This window comes from Solanum stenotomum, chromosome 4 (genome assembly GCF_019186545.1).
Source record: "Solanum stenotomum isolate F172 chromosome 4, ASM1918654v1, whole genome shotgun sequence".
NCBI classification, from domain to species: Eukaryota; Viridiplantae; Streptophyta; class Magnoliopsida; order Solanales; family Solanaceae; genus Solanum; species Solanum stenotomum.
In genome coordinates, this window is record NC_064285.1 from 14,361,401 (window position 1) to 14,382,327 (window position 20,927).

At 33.8% G+C, this 20,927-nt stretch overlaps 1 protein-coding gene across 1 annotated transcript; it reads right to left on the reverse strand.

Annotated features, from left to right (window-relative positions):
- Positions 1-2,399: 2,399 nt before the first annotated feature.
- On the reverse strand, positions 2,400-6,173 carry LOC125861286 (glutamine synthetase cytosolic isozyme-like). Its single transcript, XM_049541219.1, has 13 exons — positions 6,091-6,173; positions 5,815-5,854; positions 4,682-4,785; positions 4,526-4,574; positions 4,287-4,393; positions 3,940-4,027; positions 3,706-3,834; positions 3,523-3,646; positions 3,182-3,255; positions 3,044-3,097; positions 2,938-2,975; positions 2,677-2,836; positions 2,400-2,552 (listed from the first exon to the last, which is right to left on the reverse strand). The coding sequence occupies exons 1-13, from the start codon at positions 6,171-6,173 to the stop codon at positions 2,400-2,402; spliced, it is 1,203 nt and encodes a 400-aa protein (XP_049397176.1).
- Positions 6,174-20,927: the final 14,754 nt, after the last annotated feature.

The following is a 20,927-nucleotide window of genomic DNA, read 5'->3' on the forward strand; positions in this document are numbered from 1 at the left end:
CCACAAGCTTTGTCCACGTATGGTAGCATCTAGCGAAGCAATTATCGATGCATTTTAAGAAAAAGTTCAAGCTCTTATAGATCTTGTTCATGATTTTTTCCATGGAATGATTAATAGTTAGTATCCTCAAGTCATCGATTTAATATTTTCGTCAATAAATTCAGTTATATATGTTTTTTGGCAAATGGTGGTGTAGTGATTTGGAAGACGAAAGAGTTACCAAGCAAGATATAAGTAAAATGAAAGTGCAGGTTAGTAATGGTGTAATGGGTGTGGTGAGTTTGCAGGAAAAGTGGAGAAGAAGAGAAATGAATTAGAATTTATTACTCCCTCCGTCCCTTTTTAGTTGTTCACTTTAGAAATGGCACACAGATTAAGGCAACAATGATTAGCACAGTGAAGTTACAATTTTACCCTTATGACAACTTTTCACTTCAAAATTACAACCACTTATTTGAATTAAAGTGAAATAAATTGGAGGGAAACAACATACACTTTTACAATTTTCAAGAAGTGTAAATAAGGGTATAATAGGAAAAAATTTGTTGTCCTTTCTTGATTTGTCAAAATGGACAACTAAATAGGGACAACCAAATAAAGAAATATGGACAAGTAAATAGGGACGGAGGAAGTATTAAAGAAAATGAAGAGCACTAAAAATAGAGATCTGAACGATTTTCAGACTCTATACTAAGTCTGACTCAGTCAGAGGCTTTCAGAGGAATTAAGTGGTTAGATTGAATCAAAACAAATGCACTTAATAGGTTGAAGTCCGAACAATTCAGATTCAGACCTTTATTAAGTGCAAATAAATGAGGTTTTAGTCTATGTGGCAGTGAAAAAAAGAGTAATTAGTATTGACATGCAATGTGTCATTCACATGGCATTTAATGCGGAAGTCCCTTTTAAATTAAATCACTGATCAGTTTACAGCAACAACAACGAAGTCAAGAAAATCACTCCATTTTGAGGATTTTTATGTGTTTCTTCAAATAATGAATAGAGTATTTAAAATTTTAAAAATTTCTACTCAATGATTAGATAGTGATGATCTATTCTTTGCTAATTTTAACAGATTTTTATCTTTGAAAGTCGATGGCGGTTGAATGACGGAAAGCTTATGAAGAAACAATGGAGGGTGGTGGTCCAACGGTGTTTCTATTGTGTGTGATGCCTTAACACATTGAATTTTTATCTTTAGTTTTTAGATATTGTTAAAATTATTATGATACATATTTAAAGTGTAACATTTGTTTGCTAATAATGGATGTTATAAAATTATTGTTCATTTTATTGTTGATATAATTGATGTGATTAGGCATATAATATCAATGAAACTGAAAAATTCGAAATAAATAGTTTTGAAGATTTGTACATGCATGAATAAAATTAAAGTTAGAAAATAAGTTAAATTTTTTAGAAGGTAATGCATTTAATTCATTACTTCAGAAGCTAATGAATTATTAATTTATCTATACATCCTTTTACATATTGTTTCTCTACTATAGATTTTAAAAAAAATACATATGTTGATGCTCATATTAATTATGTATTTATAGTTGAGATAATAATTTCAATTTAAATTCATAAAATTTAAATCTTGAATTTACCGCTTATAAAAAGCAACTAATAAAAAAATAACATAACTTTACTGGGTGACTGATTGATAACTATAGGAAAATTGTCCATTGAATGGAGCTCAGTAGTCTCAAGCAATTTTTTTAACTCTTACAATGAAATTGACTATGTTGTATATATACATGTTATATTGACAAATTGACATGTGCTATCAACATAAACACTTGCTTCTGGCCAAAGCATTTTCTAATGTACTGTGTAATTACTATTTTTATATAGTGGACTATTTATTGTTGGCCCAGACTTAACTGTGGTCACACTATAATTTGTAGGATGATAAACATAACTACTCCCTCCGTATTAATTTGTATGTACTAAAAGAATATTCGTAATTCTTTAATTTCAATTTCTCCACATATTTAAGACCATAAAATGAACAAATATTTTTGATATGATATATCATTCATTTAAAACCACAAAATTCAAAACAAATGTTTCTACTTTTAAACTTGTATCAAGCAAACATGACGAACAAATTTAAAACAGAGAGAATATTTTATTAGAAAAAATTGAGCAAATACGTAGTAGCTATTTAGGTAGACTTCAAAATTATGTAAAAAAAAACAACTTGTTGAGCAAAGTATCCCACATTAGCATCGTCCAAAAAAGAGTCGCACCTCAAGGGGTGTGATGTAGAACCTGGCTAGTGGCTAACAATATTATATTAAAGTTTCATCAACTCTTATGAAGGCATAAAATTCACCTTTGTACTATCCTTTTTGTTATTTTCGTTCACATGCAAGATGACAATCATAAAAGTGTCATGGTTTCCAGAGGATGGTTGTTTCTGCAATCATAGAAGTTACCACATAAGGATCCATGTTTGAAGAAGGCCTTCTATCCTCCAAGTATCCCTTTCCTGCTTTCTGTGTGTCCCTTCCGATCCTTATCGATGCTCCACGATCAGCAATTCCCTATGTAAAAGATCGATAACACAAATCATGTCAAAGAACTACATTGACCACACCCTAAAAGCAATATCTACATTGATCGATCGATCAATAAACAGAACTTGTCTTAGGTCACAAGTGTTATTACAAAATTGAAGGTGTTAATGTAAGCTGTTTCATGCTCTCCTGTGAGACGACGTTCGTTGCCAACCCCATAAGCAGCAATATGTTCCTTGTGCCTCTTGCCTAGCTTCTCAATGGCCTTGTTTATTACTTCTAGCCCTCCATCAGCCCTCATAGACTTGGTACTAATCACAACAACAATATGTCAAGCCAAACTCTTTTTTACCTTTCATTGGAAGTTACCCGGGATGAGGGAGATGAACGTATGTATCAACGGAAAATGTACCTGTAATTTGTATGAGCACCAGTACCATTGCAATCACCCTGCCACGAGACGTATGCTAAGATATAATATGACATATATTTATGTAAAAGATTAAACAGAACCTAACCTCAACAGGTTTTGGATCAAAAGAAACAATTACACCAGCTGCTTCTGCAATCCTCTGTTAGAACCACAAACAAGGAAACGTAAACGTTGGTTTTTAAAATTTTCTATTAGCTTTAGCTGGAAGGTGAAAGAGAACTACCACTAGAATGTAACGTGCAACCCAAAGGTCATCACAAGGAGAAATGCCTACTGTTGGTCCAACATATAGTTTCACTCACAAACAATCTCATTGAAGTGTGTGACCATCTCATCTCACAGTTTATGTTGTTAGAGAAAGCGCACTTCTATTATTAAATTGTATTCTCAATACCTCCTCACGTGTAGACCTGATCTTTTTTATGGACCAAACACGTGGAAATTCTTTTTGATAATGGGTGATGAGAGGTATGCTTTGATACCATGTTGAAGTATATGACCATCTAAAGGTTTAAGTTGTTAGAGAGACCACATTTTTGTTATTTAATTGTATTCTCAACTGACTTGAACCAAATAACATTGCAGGCTTAATGCTAGTAGAATCGAGATACCCTGCCCTCTGAGCCGGACATGAGAGTTTCCCCTCATCCAGTTCTAGCTTCTCCATTTGATGCTTCCCTATAATATCCTCCCTTTACGACATCATGGGAATTCACATGAAAGCTTTTTTTTTCTTTTTAGTTTTACCTGGCCTGCCATAACTTCAGCATTGATTCCACCAATGTTGACACCAGCGTATAAACAAGCTTTGTAGTGTGAGTCGACAATATCCCGGCCAAAGGCTTTTTCTGCACCAACACCACAGTAGTATGGTCCCTATTACCAATACACGGCACAAGAAAAGTATTATGTTTCCAAACAGATATTTGTTTATGAACCAAGAAAACTAGGAACTTCAAGAAAAGCTTCTTATCACACTACCTGAGGTCCACGATATCCTCCAATTGGCCAACCAAGTGGCCAATTCAGATTTTTCTGCAACAAAGTGTACTCCTGCTCTATACCAAACCTATCATAGAGAATAATGGAAGTTATTGAGGATGAATTTGAAGATGACATACACACAAACAAATTAACTGCATCTTCGGAAAATAGGTTATTGGACAATGACAATAGTATTAGTAAAGTAATATATAGAATATGTCCCTGAAGCTAGTACTGTAAATGGATAAGCTTTGGTCGAACTATTGCACGGAAGTGCGCTAGCATAGGACAATGACTCTTTTATCACCGGTTTCACTAACATAGTCCATGATTCCTAAACTTACCAAGGTTCCTCAGTCAGGACTTCAGGGTGGCTGAATATCTTTACAGCATTAAACCTTTTGTTTGTTGGGATGGGCTCTCCAGCTGGAGTATAAGCATCACACATGACCTAATTATCAAAATCCAGAAAAGATGTCCATTCCTTCAAATGACATACTCGGTGTAATCCCACAAAAGTGGGGTCCGGGGAGGCTCAACCTTACCACTACCTTGTCAAAAATGAAATAGAGAGAGAACTTACAAGAATATGATTTCTTCTCCTGAATGGGTCCTTATAAATTGCCTGGGGACTATATAAACAAAAAAACATAAGGAATGCCAAACATAGAAACTTGAAACGACAGATGAAACTTCGAAAATGGAAATGGAAACGTGAAAAAAACAAGTGATTACATACTATAAGATGACTTCACTATCTTCACCAGGAGCTTGGCCAGTGCTCGAACCATCATAGTTCCATTTTGGAATTTGAGAAGGATTAGTAACAGGACCATGTAGGGTCTGTCACCCACAGATTGAATTCACAATAAGGGGTGTGTTCCGTTTGGAGGAAACAAGAATTCAGTTTTCTGATGTTCGGTTCGGTTGATCAAATTTTTGAAAAAAAATTGTCCAGAAAAACAAGTTCGGACAATGATTTTCCTAACAAAAGAGGGAAAACAAGTTTCACTATTGGCATTCTACATTAATTGTATCCTCCCTGTCCTTCAACATACCTCATCTTCACCCCAACCCCGATAGCCCTGATCCCTACCACTCCACACCCCTAATTCCTATAGTATTCGTCTAGATTATATATAAATGTGTTTAGAATAATAAATTTTGCTTACGTACTTAACAAAAGAAAATAAGTAAGGAACTCACTTAATTTCCTAAAAAATATTTTTTTAAGAGAACACATTATCCTTCGTACCGAACACACCCTAGATGTCAATATTCCCTTAAAGATCATAATTCCGAGAAAACACAATAGACCTTTTTTATCATAAAATTTGTAACAACATTGAGCCTAACTCACTCCCCGAAAGGCCCAAGGTTGTTACATGACATCAGAGCCAATCGTTTGACAGATAGGGTCAACACTCGGAATGGTGATCTATGTGTCAATAGTGGTGGCCTGGACTCGAGAGAGGTGACAGTTGTGACTAACGATGTTATTGGTATCAAGCGAGGAGATTGTTATCAATGGCGAAGCCCACTTGGGTCAGGGGTTCATTTGAACCCCCTTCGGCGGAAAAATATTATATTATATACATATGATTAATATATATTTTTTTCATGTGTCGAACCCCTAGTTCGTGTGTTCAGTTCTTTAGATTTTGAACCTCCTTATTAAAAATAATAATCCTAACTCTGCCATTAATTATTGTTACGATCTTGTGTGTCACAAATCTGCTGAAGTGGGACTTAAATAAACTTGTGAGCTTTTGGGGGCGTGAGTTAGGCCCAAAGTTGTTACCAAATCAAACAAACATACATGTATATATTGCCATGCAAATATTGAAAAAGGAAAAGGGAGATATGAATTACCCTTCCTTTGCTTCTCAGGTTCATACCAGATCCATCAATCCTGATAAATGCACATATCAGAACAAGAAAATTATATTTTAGTATAATAAAACTAAACACTACCTATTACACAAAAAGAATATATGTATTATATACTATGAAATAGTAAGTCAATATTATATGAAATGATCAAAACTTGTAACGAGAAACACCAATAAACAAAGCAATAAGGAAAAGAATACAAAGCATACAACAAAAAACTGTAGAGAAAATGGAAAACAAAGATCTGAAACTAACCATATGTATTCAGCAATGATTTTACTTTTGTTTGTCTTGTGGCATTCAGAGAGATCCAAGTTGAGAAGATCCAACAGTGACATGTTTCTTAACTCACTGTCAAGCAAAAAATCTACAAAAAAGCTACTGTGGATTCAGCCATATGTATTCAGCAATGATTGTCGTTTTGGTTTGATTTTTTTTATTTTTTCGGTTTGAAAGTAATAATTTTGTTAAAGGAATACACATCTTGATAGACATAGACGACACCTACTACATGAACAATCTACAGAAAAGCTAATGTGGATTCAATAAGCAATTAAGCAATGCTAGAGTTATTATTACACGAACAAAATGATTTAGTTAAGCAATATTAAAGTCATTATACACCAAAGACTTAAGTAAATTAATTAAATTTAACAAAATATTTATATTTTATTATAAATACTATGTAAATAATTATAAAATTAATATTATATAATTTCTCGGTTCGATTAGGTCATTTTTGCAATTTTTTAAGTAAAACCAAAACCAAATCAAATAGTATTGATTTTCAAAATTAAAAACCAAACTTAACCAAACCAAATATCAAATTTTTTAATCGATTTGGTTCAGATTGCAGTTCGATTTGATTTTTTAACCATAGTCATTAACAGCTAGCCCTAGTAGCCACGTAGGGGAGTAGGGAACATTCGTACTTTTTTCAGCGAAAATTTATACTATTTATACATAGAGACGATTAACACTCTTTGTAAATGTTCCTAAAATATGTAGCGACGTTGAATCAAATGATAATTAACGGTTTTAGCACTCTTTTGTTAATGTTCATATTTATTGTCGCTAAAAGCAGACAGTGTTCAGATTATTTGTGTACTTACTTCTTCATATTTTAAACTCAGAGTGAAAATTCTGATTATAAGACCATTCAAATCACTATAAAAGAAAAGGTGGAAATTGTTACTTTGGAGATGTAGTAGCATCAATTAAAATCAAGAACAAAAATTATAGCGGGCAAAACATAGTATGTTACAAAATAATTGAGTCAACTACAAAACACAAGTCAAATCAAAGCTCAACTTCATACTCTATAGTAAATCTCAAAGGAAATTAATTGCATTATTACAAGAAAAAACATAAATATACCTAATTAATGAAGAGAAATGAAGCTAACAAAAATTGCAATATGTTTAGAATGAGTAGGGAAAGAGATAGACCTTATTATAAGAAGCTAATTTGAACTTTGAATTAACAGCCAAAACCACAACCACGTTAGAAGAGTGCTATATTCTTAATTTCCCTTCTTCAACTTATATATATTTAAAATGTGTTTTCAGATGAATTTTGGTTGCTCTCATATGAATTAATCTGTGTACAAGTTTGTAGAGAACAAAAATGGAGAATATACATATATTTCTAGTAAAGCTCAAAATTAGAATTTTAATTTTTATTGATTTTAAGTTTTATAATAATATTATATATAATAAATTTATTACTGTAATATAAATTTATCATTTAGACTGTTACCTCTACCTCTAAGTATCGGTGGACATGACATAATGTGTTGTGCATACGTGTGTAGTACTATACGAAAACATCAAAAGGAAGTGCTGAGGTGTTATGTTGCGGTTGCATGTGTTCACTCTCATCCCAATATGTGGACAAGTGATTTTTTAGTTTGCTTTTTTAATTTATTTTTTAATACGTGTGTTCCAAGCTGTTAAAAATATTTTAAACAATATAAATAATATTATTGTTTCAGATTTTTAAAAAGGCATTTTAACTTTTTAGATATTTTATTATCTGTATTGAATATCTTTGTAAAAGAAACATTATGAGCCATTTTCTCACCTGATAAGACACGCGTCGTGAGCATCACTTGATATTGAATATCTTTCTTTTCTTTTTCATTTCTCAGCTTTTCATGCCTCTTCGATTTCTTAGTCAAGTGATAGTGGAGTAGAGATCATCTGCTTCATTTTTGAAAATTTGTAGTCAAAATTTTTAGAGGAATATATAGCTGAGTAAACAAGGAGTCAAAGGTTAATAAGTTAGGGTTTTCTTATATTACTTGAAAAAGGTCATATTTTTAAAAAGAAATTAAACCTTATCACAAAAATATCTTGATTTCTCAAAACTAAATAAAATTAAGAATAAATTAAATCTTGAATAATTTCAAATTAAGTTCTTCGATTGGAAATTAAAAACAAATAGTTTTTGGGGAAGATGAATTCGTCAAAGAGAGTTCCACGGCACTTTTGAGCTTGTTCTAGGGAAGAAGATGAATTTAAATAAAGTAAATAATTAATAAAGAAAAGAACTGAAACGGGCACCTTTTAGTTAGTTTTTAGCACGAAAAACAAACATTCACACGCGTGTTATGCGTGTTCACAAACCAGGTGAGAAATGGATCAAAATGGCCTCTTACAAAGATATTCAATACTTTGGTGAGATAATAGGACGCCCGCATTATTTTTTTTTTTAAGACAAACCTTTTTTTTTCATTTAAAGGTTCCCTCAAAGGGCTTCAATAGATAAGCCAAAGGAGCATGGAGGGAGGTGAAACCTAATCACCTCCGCATTACAAAACTAGGAGTGAGGGCACATCCTTACTCTCTAACTTATCAAAATAAAAGGAAAGAAAAAGGAGGAGGGTTGCTCCTCGTCACATAAGCTTACAAAAAATTCTAGAATTCATAAACTAGAAGCAACCAAACAAAATTTAACCAAGGTCGAATATGAAGTTGCCCTTCTTCACTCGAATTCTAATGCTGGGCTTGCCAACTACATCATTCTTCAAAGTGAAAGTAACCTTAGAAGGAAGATTTATGGCCTCGATGAAGAAGGTAGTTGTTTTGCAATGTTCAGCCATATTTGCGAGTAAATCAGTTGTAGTGTTACCTTCTCTGACGGTGTGAATGAAAGAGAAGTCACCAAGTGAACTCATGGATTGGATTCGTTTAATATCATCTTTCATCTACCAAGGGGGATTGATCATACATTGAACCATCTGAATAATTAAGAGGGAGTCGTACTCAACAGTAACTCTGTGAAAACCATGATCTAGACACCATCTTAGTCCAGTCTTTAGAGTTAGAGCCTCAGCTGAATTATTTGAGCAAAAACCAACATAGGCATTGAACGCCATAATCATTTGTCCAGCATGGCTACCAAGCTTTTCTTTACTACAGCCATCCACATTCAGTTTTAGCTCATTATAGTTTGGTCTCTTCCATTTCACCAATTTAAATTCAAGTTTTGGTGTGATGTGATTTGTGAGATGAGAGACACTGATAACATAAGGTGAAAGTGGAAGCTATGGAAAATAGATTTAATAATCAAATAGAGGAGGTTGGAGATCTGATCAATGATTCTAGGAATAGGAATTCTAACACCTTCATGTTTGAAATTGCACCTATATTTCCAAGTTTCCCAGCAAATAATAGATGGAAGACTCTGGAGAAGGAGTTCATGAACTTTGTTGACATATTTGATCAACCACCATCTAATAATCTTAGCCCTGACATTTTCATTAGAGTTGTGAAGGATTCCACAAGCATTAGAGAAATATTTCCAAAGAATACATGCAATGTCTCCGACTTCAAACACGACGCCCGCAAAGTTAAGGTGTCTTTTTAAAAATTCAGGACAATTTCAGTGGTAACTTTATGTTTTTGCGTATGTTATATAATAAAATTAATGGTAAAAATATAAGCCCAAATTAATGAACAATTAAACTATTTCAACCGACATTTATATTATTGAATGAAAGTAATATCTCGTAGATATTATTCACAAAGTCGATGTCTTCTTAATGATTATTAGTAGATTATATGTTATCAATTTCATGATGTATATCGAAAAAAATAGTTATTTATGATATACAAAGTACTTAATAATTAAAGATATAAGAAAATTTAACTGATGAACATAAATAATGAGTCCCTTCATATGTGCATTTGATGAAAATAATAATATTAATTTTTGTTTGTGTTGCGATAGCCATGCACTGACTCGCATTACTTCTTATAATTTTTGGATTAGTTATGTGTCACGGGCAAAAGTGTCCTTCTGCCTCTGGTTTATTATTGCTGACATGCAGCTCAACTTGGTTGATAAGAGTAGATGATTTGTTCTGCATTATAGTGACTATCTTGGGATGGGACATATGAATTTGCACTTTTGTGATTGAAGCCTTGGTCCCAATTATCATGGCTCGTGTATCTTCACCTTGTATTTTGTTGCTCTTTGTTCTAATCTTGATTGAAACCTTGATAGTCAGGACGGAAATCCTCCGACTGATTGTTCACCTAATGAGTGTCATTCTCATAAGTATAGAAAGCTTCCTCGTTCCTTTATCCTTGATCATTTGTAGTCATATAATGATCTGTCTCGGTCAGTATGAGTAGGCCAATGGTGAAAGAAATTGGGTCAGAATTTTTTTTAGGTAGTGACTTAAAAATTTTAGGTTAGGCTAGTCTTAGATGAAATCTGAAAGAGGTGAGGTCTAGGAAAATTCGAAAATGATTTAGGTGATATGTTTAGGTTTGAATTATATTGTCTAGTAGCCAAGACATTAAGGAACACATCGGGCCTTTCAGAATCGAATTCGGGTTAGTAAAACTACCGAAATTGAACTTGACCTAAAAGGGTTGGTATAGAACATCAAGGATTGAAGGCATGTTGCGAAATGGGAGGTTTACGAGTCTCTGGTTCCGTACAAGCAGTTATGTCGGTTGGCATGGCACTATAGCGGGATGTCTGTGCAGTTGTTATAGCGGTTGTGCTGGTGCTATAGCGGGGGAAGCTGTTATGGCGGTTGTGCAGGCGCTATAGCGGGGGAAGTTGCTATGGTGATGCCGCTATAGCGTAGTAAGTTGGAATTTTATATAGAAAAGTCTCAAAAAATCATATTTTGCTCTTCGTTCTTGAAATTGAGAGGGACGATTTAGAGTCATCACCCGTTTTTCCACCAAAATCTTCGATAAAGATAAGTTAGTTACTCCCTTATTTTTTAAATTGATTCTTCAGCCTTAGAATCTAAGGTATTGCTCTTGGGAGATGATTTTGGTTTGTTTCATGGTGGGAAAAGCCCTAAGGTAGAATGATTATAATTAGCATGGGGTTAGAATTTGAGTATAATCTAGATATTTTAGGCCATTAATTATTGATTGTTGTGTTTTATTATTTGTTTAGACCAAGAACAAGTCAAGACATTGCAAAAGGGAAAAGATCAAATTCTTTAGAGGTTCCAAAGGTTTGATTCAAGGTAGATGATGGTCGTGTGTTTTCCAAGTATGTAATGTATGCATGTCTACTGCTTTGTAGTATCACTTGTGCAATGCATGTGATGAAACTAAAAAGGTAATGTGAAATGATGACATATGTTGATAACTTCATGTAATGAACATTTTAATTGCTTATGGTTTCAAGTGTGGTTGTTCATTGTGATTGTCGTTGTGTATGTTTGTGATTGATGGTTGACTTGGGTACCACGTCGGTACAAATTACTAACGGTTGGCTTGGATATCACGTCTGGTATGAATCATTTATGGTTGGCTTGAATACAGTGTTGGTACACTAACAGTTTGTGAGTGGGTTCCATGAGAGAATCAGATTTGCATGTTGGTTCCATGAGTGAACCATGTTTACTTTTTCATGATGTGATTGTCGTATGTCAGTTCATGAGTGGCCGAAATTCGTGTTAAAATGTTGAGATGGGCCTTGTATAGACTGGGATTGCATGTTAAATATTGTAAATGATGTCTTAGGGATCCGTGAGAGGACCAATGATATGCATTTGTGATCACGTGAGACATGTTTCATGAATTGGTTGATTCAGGATATTGTGATTTAGAATCTGTATTATGTTATGATTGTTAGTATATGTGTTGGCATGTATTACTATTATGTGGTTACTTGTTTACATTCATATTTTAGATCTATTTGTATGATTCTATCAGTACACGGTTGGTGTATACTAATACTGCATTTGTTTTTTTCTTGTTGAGTACATGGCATATTTAGGCGCGTGATACGAAGCCTCAATTGAAAGACATTTGACCTTTGAATCCAAGGGTGAGCTACTCATCCAGAAGACCATGGATTCTTCTCTACTTTTTTATCCCTTTTTTCGGACGCATATTTTTTTAGACTATTAGGTTAATGTTTTCTAGTTTTGGGGGTTGCATTCTCACTGTTGACTATTTAGAATCCTAGTACTATGACTTTCAGATTCTAGAGGTTGAATCATGTCATCGTTATAATGATTTGTTAAGTTTATGGGAACTCAATGATTTGTTAAAGTAATTTGCTGAGTTTTTGGCTAAAATCATCAACTATGACTTAAATCGAAAGTACATCCTTGTGTTATATAAGTGAACAAAAAACATTCTTACAATATCCAAGAAATTGCAAGATTCATCCTTCGTTTATTTTTGTAAGAAACTCACTTCACCAACAAAAAAATGTGTAAAGTTGAATGAATATATGTACACATGGTTAAGCTAGTCAAGTTGTTTTTCTAATTTTTAGAAATTGAGGGCTTAAACCATATTCAAACAAAATATATTCAAATTCTAAATATTCTTTGTAAAAAGTATGGCCAAATACAACTCCAACTTCAAAAATTTCAAATAAAATATTTTTTTGTTTTCATAACTAAACACCCACATAATTTCACTAATTCTCCAGCATTTTTGTACATTGTATAAAATGTGAATTGCATTGTATATAACGTACATACGTACTATTTCAAGACTAGTTGGGCGTAATATTTTTAAAATGAAGTTTTCACATAATCTTTCTAACCGTCAAAACATATCGTATAAATATTTCAAGACTTATGCATTGTTGAAAGTCAATTTACTTGATGATGCAAAAAAACATATAAACTAATAACACAAAAAATTAAATTCTAAGAATGAAAGATTCATTTCCTATCCATATACTTATTCATTTTAGGTAACTTTGATCTTCTCATCGTGGCTAAAACATGATCAAATTAATATATATATATATATATATATATGTTGATTCAATCAATTTCCTGACAAAAATAGATGGAAGGATGATTCTTGTTATTTTTTTGTTAGTATAAGGATGTTTTTGCTCACTTAGATAATACAAAGATGTACATTAGATTTGAATCATAGTTGAGGATGATTTTAGCCGAAAACTCATAATTTGCTCTATTTAAGGGTTGTTGGGTTAGGAAAATAGTTCTCCTAGCAGAGGGTTAGTGTGGGTGCCTGTAGCGACCCTTTCAAAAGGATATTACCACTTAAACAAGAAATCTAATTAAATACTCGCGACATTTAAAAGAGATTAACTATGGCCATATTGATTATAATTTAGTAGAGGGATTAGGTTCATAAAGAAAAAAAAAAGAAATAGTTAAGGATGCACATCCTGCCCATTTAAACATTTATTTGATGTCAAATTGATATTGCGCAGAATTTTAACTTATAGTGGAAAAACCCTTCCAAAATAATATAAGCCAATAACTCACAAGATTTTTATGCATATATTATCCCCACACTGTAAAAATGATATAAAAAGAATATTACTAACTTTCGAGTACCCAAATTAGGTGGTTCATGCTTCACACAACCATTCAAAATAAGTGGTAAATTTAATAAATTACAAGACTTGGGCTTACACACCCCAAAAGAACAAAACATATAGTCATACTTATATTACAACTCATGGCAACATGATCAAATTAGCCCTCAAAATTTCATGTAAATATACAACACAAAGATCATGTATAAGTCCCAAGGTTTATACAAAATATAGATGCCTATATGCAAATGTGATCTTCTTTAAGGCTCTCAAAATCTCCATCTTCAATGGACAGCTTCATGCCTCCTCTAGATCATTCCCTACGATAGAAACAACTATCGCTAAGCATATAGCTTAGTGGTGTAAAAACTATATGTTCGGAGCCCTCAGATTCACCAAGCTACCTTTCTCAAGTCATAGGCAACACAATTGAAACATAACAAACAAATCAAGTAAACAATAAATAAAGAGTATCAAGTTTGATATTTAAAGATCCAAATGTCAAGAACGCTCATAGCACCATTTTCCAAGAGATTCAATAACAAAGCTTGCCCAATATATACATCATGTCGTCACACCAAGCACAAGCAGGTATCAAGAAGGGCCAATGCCCTGTATCAAGAAAGGTCAAATCAAGAGAACCAAGAACCATATTAAAAATGGCTTTCTAGTTCGTACTTAAAATGGACAACTTTCATTCTTAAGACAGACTAAAACTCCAGAGTCAAGATGGCAAATGATCCGAATCAAGAGGCATGTCAATAGTGACAAAGTCACAGCCACAAGAAGGACAAGATCCCAACAAGAGTACCAAGTAATCAAACAATCTGTACAAGTGGGTGAGTTACACAAGCGTCTTTAATGTCTTAAAGGATACCAACACGACAATGTAAAGTGACAAGGGGTAACCAAGGTACCAAGATAAACTTTCAGATATACCAGAAGGTAAAAAGACTACAAGTACAAGTTTATACACAAACCTCAATGCTTAGCTTAGAAACAGTCCAACACAACTTCAAGAGTTCAAATCATAGACCAACCAACGTATCAAGGTCCTCAACTTGTTCACGAGTATATACAACCTTAAAATAAAAATTAAATAACTTCTTTAATCCCTAGTAGCTCAATAATGTTAATGTAAAAAAGGACTATCATTACAAGTAAGCTTAGCCTGTACAAATACGACTATGCTCCCAAAACAGTAATTCTGACGGCCTAGCACCTCATGTCGCAACTTAGATATGAAAAGGAAAACGGCAAAAATGGATTGTATATCCTTCATGAAAGATGTAGGTACATCTCTTAAGGTTGAAAACAATCAAAAATCACCACAAAATATATTTTGTACAAAAAGATATCATCGATACACTAACAGTTGTTCATACATGATTTCTAAATTCGAAATCTGGACAGAACTTGTCCTATGTTGCGTCCCATATTTCGAATCCATAACAGCTAAATTAGAGTTGTACATAAACATAAGAGTCGTAGGTATATGAATTGTATTTCCAAATCATATTTATTCACCGAAAAAGGAGTTTTGGAGAACGAGATATTCTAAAAGTAATAAACACTACTCAGCGCAAAAAACATATTTCGACTACTTACCAAAGAGAAGGGTGTATCTCAAATTCCAGCCAAAAGGACCAAGATTTTCTTGAAATTTTGTGAGTAATATGGTTAGAGGAATTTCTACAGGTTTCTTAGAGTTAAAGGACACGAATTCTTATAGAGGAGTTGTGAAATTATAGGTTATAAAAGTGATATTTATCACTTACTAGATACAACCAAAGTCAAAGGTTGACTGCCCAAAAGTAAAGGGTGTGCTGCCCAAAAGTATACATATATACCAATATGTATACCTCACCTCCTTTTCAAGTTATAGATAATTCCAACTAGAATATTACGCAAATACCTCAATACAATCCATTAAATGACAATCACAATTTATGTTAAGCAAGTTTGCAAATATCACAACATTTCAAGTTCTCAAAATGAAAGTAAAACATACTGTAGTAATTAAGCAAAGGTGTATCGACAAACGACTCTTGGTTAGCATTTCGGGGTGTTACAGTGCCACTTACGACGGACCAAGATCGTGATAAGTCACAACGTTCACCTTTTGGATTGGGGAACTCATCACATATTTGGGCAAAATCTTAATTTGTTTCATCAAACGTGCCATCTTTTTCTTTTGAAAAAATACATAAGACCCCCCCCCCCCCCCCCCCCCCCCCCCCCCCCCCCCCCCCCCCCCNCGAATTATATCCAAAATTTCAGCGGCGGACATAAACTTAACTAGGGTCTTATTATCCTCTTAAACTATTTTAAAATGAAATAAACACACCTAGATGATGATGTGGCATAGAGATAGTGCACTCTCTTGAAGGCAAGTAAATTCCGAAGAAATTGGACACATGTCATTTTTTAATTTATCATTTTACAATTAGTTAGTACATATAATTATTGACATTAAAATTTATGTATATTTAATTATTTTCATTTCTTTCTTTATAAAATAATCATTTCCCTCCTCATTTTGAATTTCTTTTTCTCTTTCATTAATTTCTTACTTTGTCACTTTTAATTATTTTTTTTAAAAAAATATACAGCAATAATATTTTAAAAATGTGTCATTTAATTTTAATGCTTTAAATTTTTTTATGTTTTATTTGGTTTTATTCATTTATTTTAATATTTGTACGAAATTAAATTATTTTAAATACAAGACATTTGAAATCAAATCTAAAGGAAAGATGAAGAAAACAAACAAATAAATAAAGTCAATATAAAAAATGAGAAAAGACAATGAATGAAGGTAAGAAAAATGAAGAGAAAAAAAGTTTAAATACAAAGCAATTTTTTAAAAAAATATTATGTGCATCAACTTTGTTTAAATACAAGACAAAGAAAATAAATTATTTTTTAAAAATAAAATATTACACACGTGGCGATGTGTGTTATACAAACGCAACCAACTTATTTGATTGAAGGTGTCATATCAGCACGAAAATACAAAAAATATGAGTTTGAGGGGAGGGGAGGGGAGGGTAATAGGACCCTACTTATATTAGGATGTGTCACTGCGATTTCGTTCCATACTTGAGTGAGGTACTTATGCCTTATCCCTTTTTTTTTCTGGCCTCTGTTGTAAGTTTTTTTTTTAACAGTTTTATGGTTGATGCACTACTAACTACCTTAGCTTATCTGGTGTGCCAAGCCCTATTGGTCTTAGTCATTCCATTAAGCAAAGCATCGGCTTTATCATAAAGTATGACCCATCAATGAATCTATTACACCATTTTTTGCCACAAACTTCTTGATTGCAAACTTGTAGAAGTTTTCTAGCAACACTTCATTTGGTAGCTTGTAATTTGGACATTGAACAATCTTCTTTTTAAATCTGAGTCAAACCTCATGTAATGCCTCACCCAACAACTATTTGAAGTTGATTATCCTATCCCTAAGATGAATATGTCAGCTTGGAGGAAACAGTCGATGTAACACCTCGGACTTAGAAAGAGCTAAATTAGAACGAGCTAAACTGAGATTCATTCAAGTTACTCTTCAAATTTTGAGTTTTTGGGTCAGCTTCAAACAACCATAACTTCCAGCATAGAATGATTTAGGTGGCCCATGAGGTATCAAATCGAAGGCCTTCGAGTCCTCTTTCCAACGCCGCCAAGTTTGCTAAAATTGAGTTCGGATGAAGGAGTTATGCCCATTTGAGTGCAACCTCTCTAGATAATGCCTTTTCATCCGTTTTAAGAAGGGGTATTTTGGTCTTTTCCCTACCCCACTAGGCCTAAACGTTTTTCTCACCCAACTAGGGATCTAAGTTGATTGAGGTCAGTTTTTCATTCTTTCAAAAACATTTAAGAAAGTTGGGCAAAGTTCAAGAGGAGGTTTCAAGAGTTCTTCAAGGATTTGGGGAAATTGCCAAGAACTTAGTTCTTTCGAGGTATGAAGGTTTCTCATAGTGATGGATTAGTTCATCCTCACGCCAAGTATGTATTTCGTTCATTAATTTATCCATGAAATTGTTTATGATAAGATTCTTGAAAGGGTTCTTGAAGTCTTAACCCCATTCTTTATCAATGGAGGTTTTGAGTTCTTGAGGTGAGGGTTTTGCGAATGAGTGTTGTTCTTGAGGGATTTTGAGTGGTTTTTCGATTAATTGTGTTGGTTTTATGAAATAATCTAAGGGAGTTTGGAAGAAATCAATCGATTCTAGGTGATTTAGGACTGATGATTCCACGATTTGGACTCATTTAGGGCTTTATTTTAATAGATTTAGTGTCCTCAAATGCATATTTTTTGCCAATAACTGATGCAAATCCTTGATTTTCAGGTTTTTGGATTGAGGAACAAAGCATGGACACTAATGAGCAAAAAAGAACAAGGCAGCTGAAAGAATGAAGAAAAAAAGGCCTGAGGATCGCCTAAACCATTAGGCGAGTCGCCGAATGGCTATGGTCTCACCTAATGTTCTAGTGTGTCAAGTTCTGAAGGAGAAAATCAAGTCGACGATAAAAAGGAGCAGTCGGCGAGTCGCCGAACGGTTCCGCTGTGCAGTGCTATATTGCCCAAAGTTACAGAGCTTGAAGTTGCTGAAGGCCAAAGCAAAAAGGCGATGGAACTGACCAAAGGGTGGATCGATGATCCCGACTTATTGCGTCGAATAGTCCTTCGCAGCACATTTTTGGGAGACTATAAATACGTTTTAAAATTCTTAGTTTAGTATCCAGTTCATTTTTATCATTGAGATTATTAAGTTTTCAAGTTAGAGAGCTTAGAACTGAGTTTTAGAGACATTTTCTCCTTAGCTTTGAAGATTTCCATTTCTAAGAAATTGGAAGTAGGTGTTGAAGATTCTTCATCTTAGACCTTTGTAAAGACTATATCAATCCTAACCAATTGATGGAAACATAACTTGGTAAAGATTTCTACTTTTTTACTATGTCTAGCTAAAACCCCAATTCTTAGGGTGTGATTATGTGATTATGGATTGATTTAGTTGTTGGGTATTGTTATTTGATAGTGTAAATGTTGTTTTAAAGTGATTTCATTCAGTAATTGTGGCTTAATCTAAAGGGTTGTAGTTGCAAATGCAACTCTACCTTTGTGTTTNAAGTCAACGATAAAAAGGAGCAGTCGCCGAACAGTTCCGCTGTGTAGTGCTATATTGCCCAAAGTTACAGAGCTTGAAGTTGCTGAAGGCCAAAGCAAAAAGGCGATGGAACTGACCAAAGGGTGGATCGATGATCCCGACTTATTGCATCGAATAGTCCTTCGCAGCACATTTTTGGGAGACTATAAATACGTTTTAAAATTTTAGTTTAGTAACCAGTTCATTTTTATCATTGAGATTATTAAGTTTTCAAGTTAGAGAGCTTAGAACTGAGTTTTAGAGACATTTTCTCCTTAGCTTTGAAGATTTCCATTTCTAAGAAATTGGAAGTAGGTGTTGAAGATTCTTCATCTTAGACCTTTGTAAAGACTATATCAATCCTAACCAATTGATGGAAACATAACTTGGTAAAGATTTCTACCTTTTTACTATGTCTAGCTAAAACCCCAATTCTTAGGGTGTGATTATGTGATTATGGATTGATTTAGTTGTTGGGTATTGTTATTTGATAGTGTAAATGTTGTTTTAAAGTGATTTCATTCAGTAATTGTGGCTTAATCTAAAGGGTTGTAGTTGCAAATGCAACTCTACCTTTGTGTTTTTTGCTTGCTCGAGAGAGAGGTTTTAAAACCAAGGTTATTGATTTGATGGTCTGTGGGTATTGGATTGTCATGGGTTCAGCTCTAGAGAGTGAACTTTAAACCCTCTTCCACACATTCAGCTCGAGAGAATGAATGGATTAAAGCGAAGGTTGTTCTTAATTGCTGCTTATTGGTTTTCGAGAGAAACCAATTTGATTCGGGGTAAATTGTTCGAGAGAAAGTTTACCCCCATTAAAGTCTAGCTTATTCACTGATTTACAGCTATTCACTATTAATTGCAATTACCTGATTATCTACCTTAGCCCATATTCCAATCACATCCCAAGAACTCATCTCTATACTTGTTATTTTTGTATTATTTGTTGTTGTATCTGATAGTTGAAATCTAATCTCCCTGATATTTGACACTTGTGTTACCCCAAACTTGAACCATGCTTTTATTCGTAAATGTTTTAAGCTATGATTGACTTGAACATATTCATGCTTTTCTATTGATTCTTGAGTACAAACCACTCCCTAGGGACTCGACCCCAACTCACTTAGTTGGGTTATATTACTACTTAACGATTGTTGACACTTAGTATTGAATGAAGTGTCTTTGATGGCATTATTCAATCAAGGACCAAAAATCGAGAAGAAAAATTCGTCAGAATGTTTTGGGTTTGGGCTGGGGCGGCGCGCCCCCGTAGCGCCAGAGGGCTAGCACTCTGCCCCTGCAGTGTGCCCCAAACCAGCCCCAATAAATTTAGGGCTGGCGCGGCGCGCCACTCATGCGCTAGGGGCGTCAGGCCCCTTTCGCCTCTGTTCTTCGTTCCGTAGGCGTTCCTTTGAATCGTGTCTTCGCTATCTTCTTGTTACCAATTATCTAAGTCCTCATTAATCATTGAGAGATCCTATATATCCTAATCAAAACTCTTAAATCTTCATTTCAAATCAAAGTAAAGATTAAGAGTAAAGTTTGAGAAAACCTTTTGAGTCATTTTGAGAAGTCTTTTACAATCTTTTATAACTTGTTTTAAGACTTGAGTAAATGAGTATGAGAATGAGGAGAGTTGACTTTCATATTTCAAAATGACTATAAGGGAACTAAGTATTTCCAAGTATGTAAAGTCTTACATTTAAAATGAGAGGAAACCTTGATTTCTTAACGAGTTCATGAGGAGTTTTTGAGCATTGTCTCTTTTAAGAGAATCTTTTGAGTAATATCTCAAATTGAGGAAGATTTATGATTTTAAAGCATATGAGCATGAGTTATATATTATTTGGAGTATTGAGCACTGATATGGGAATGAGTTCAGAAAATTCAAAATCCTCATAAACAATGTATGCCAACATGGGTAAAGGGTCATACTTTTTAGATGATTCCTTATTTCTTTTAAGCATAACTTAGTGTATCCACTTAGTTGAGGATTTACCCCGGCAAGATATAGGAAAATTCTGGCATCGTGGGCGAGACGTTGTATCATCACGTAGCTCATAGTGATGGTTGTCAGTTAGAGAATCTCCCAAATAAGAGTAAAGAGTTTATTGTTGTATTTTTACATACATTTGAGTTATTATCTACT

Bases quoted from the DNA above. Each gene is read 5' to 3' on its own strand.
- LOC125861286 (XM_049541219.1), bottom strand. From the start codon at position 6,173: ATGTCACTGTTGGATCTTCTCAACTTGGATCTCTCTGAATGCCACAAG. The intron at 5,855-6,090 runs GTTAGTTTCAGA...TGCATTTATCAG, and splicing joins ATCATTGCTGAATACATATG to GATTGATGGATCTGGTATGA. The intron at 2,553-2,676 runs GTAATAACACTT...TCTTTTACATAG, and splicing joins ACATTAACACCTTCAATTTT to GGAATTGCTGATCGTGGAGC.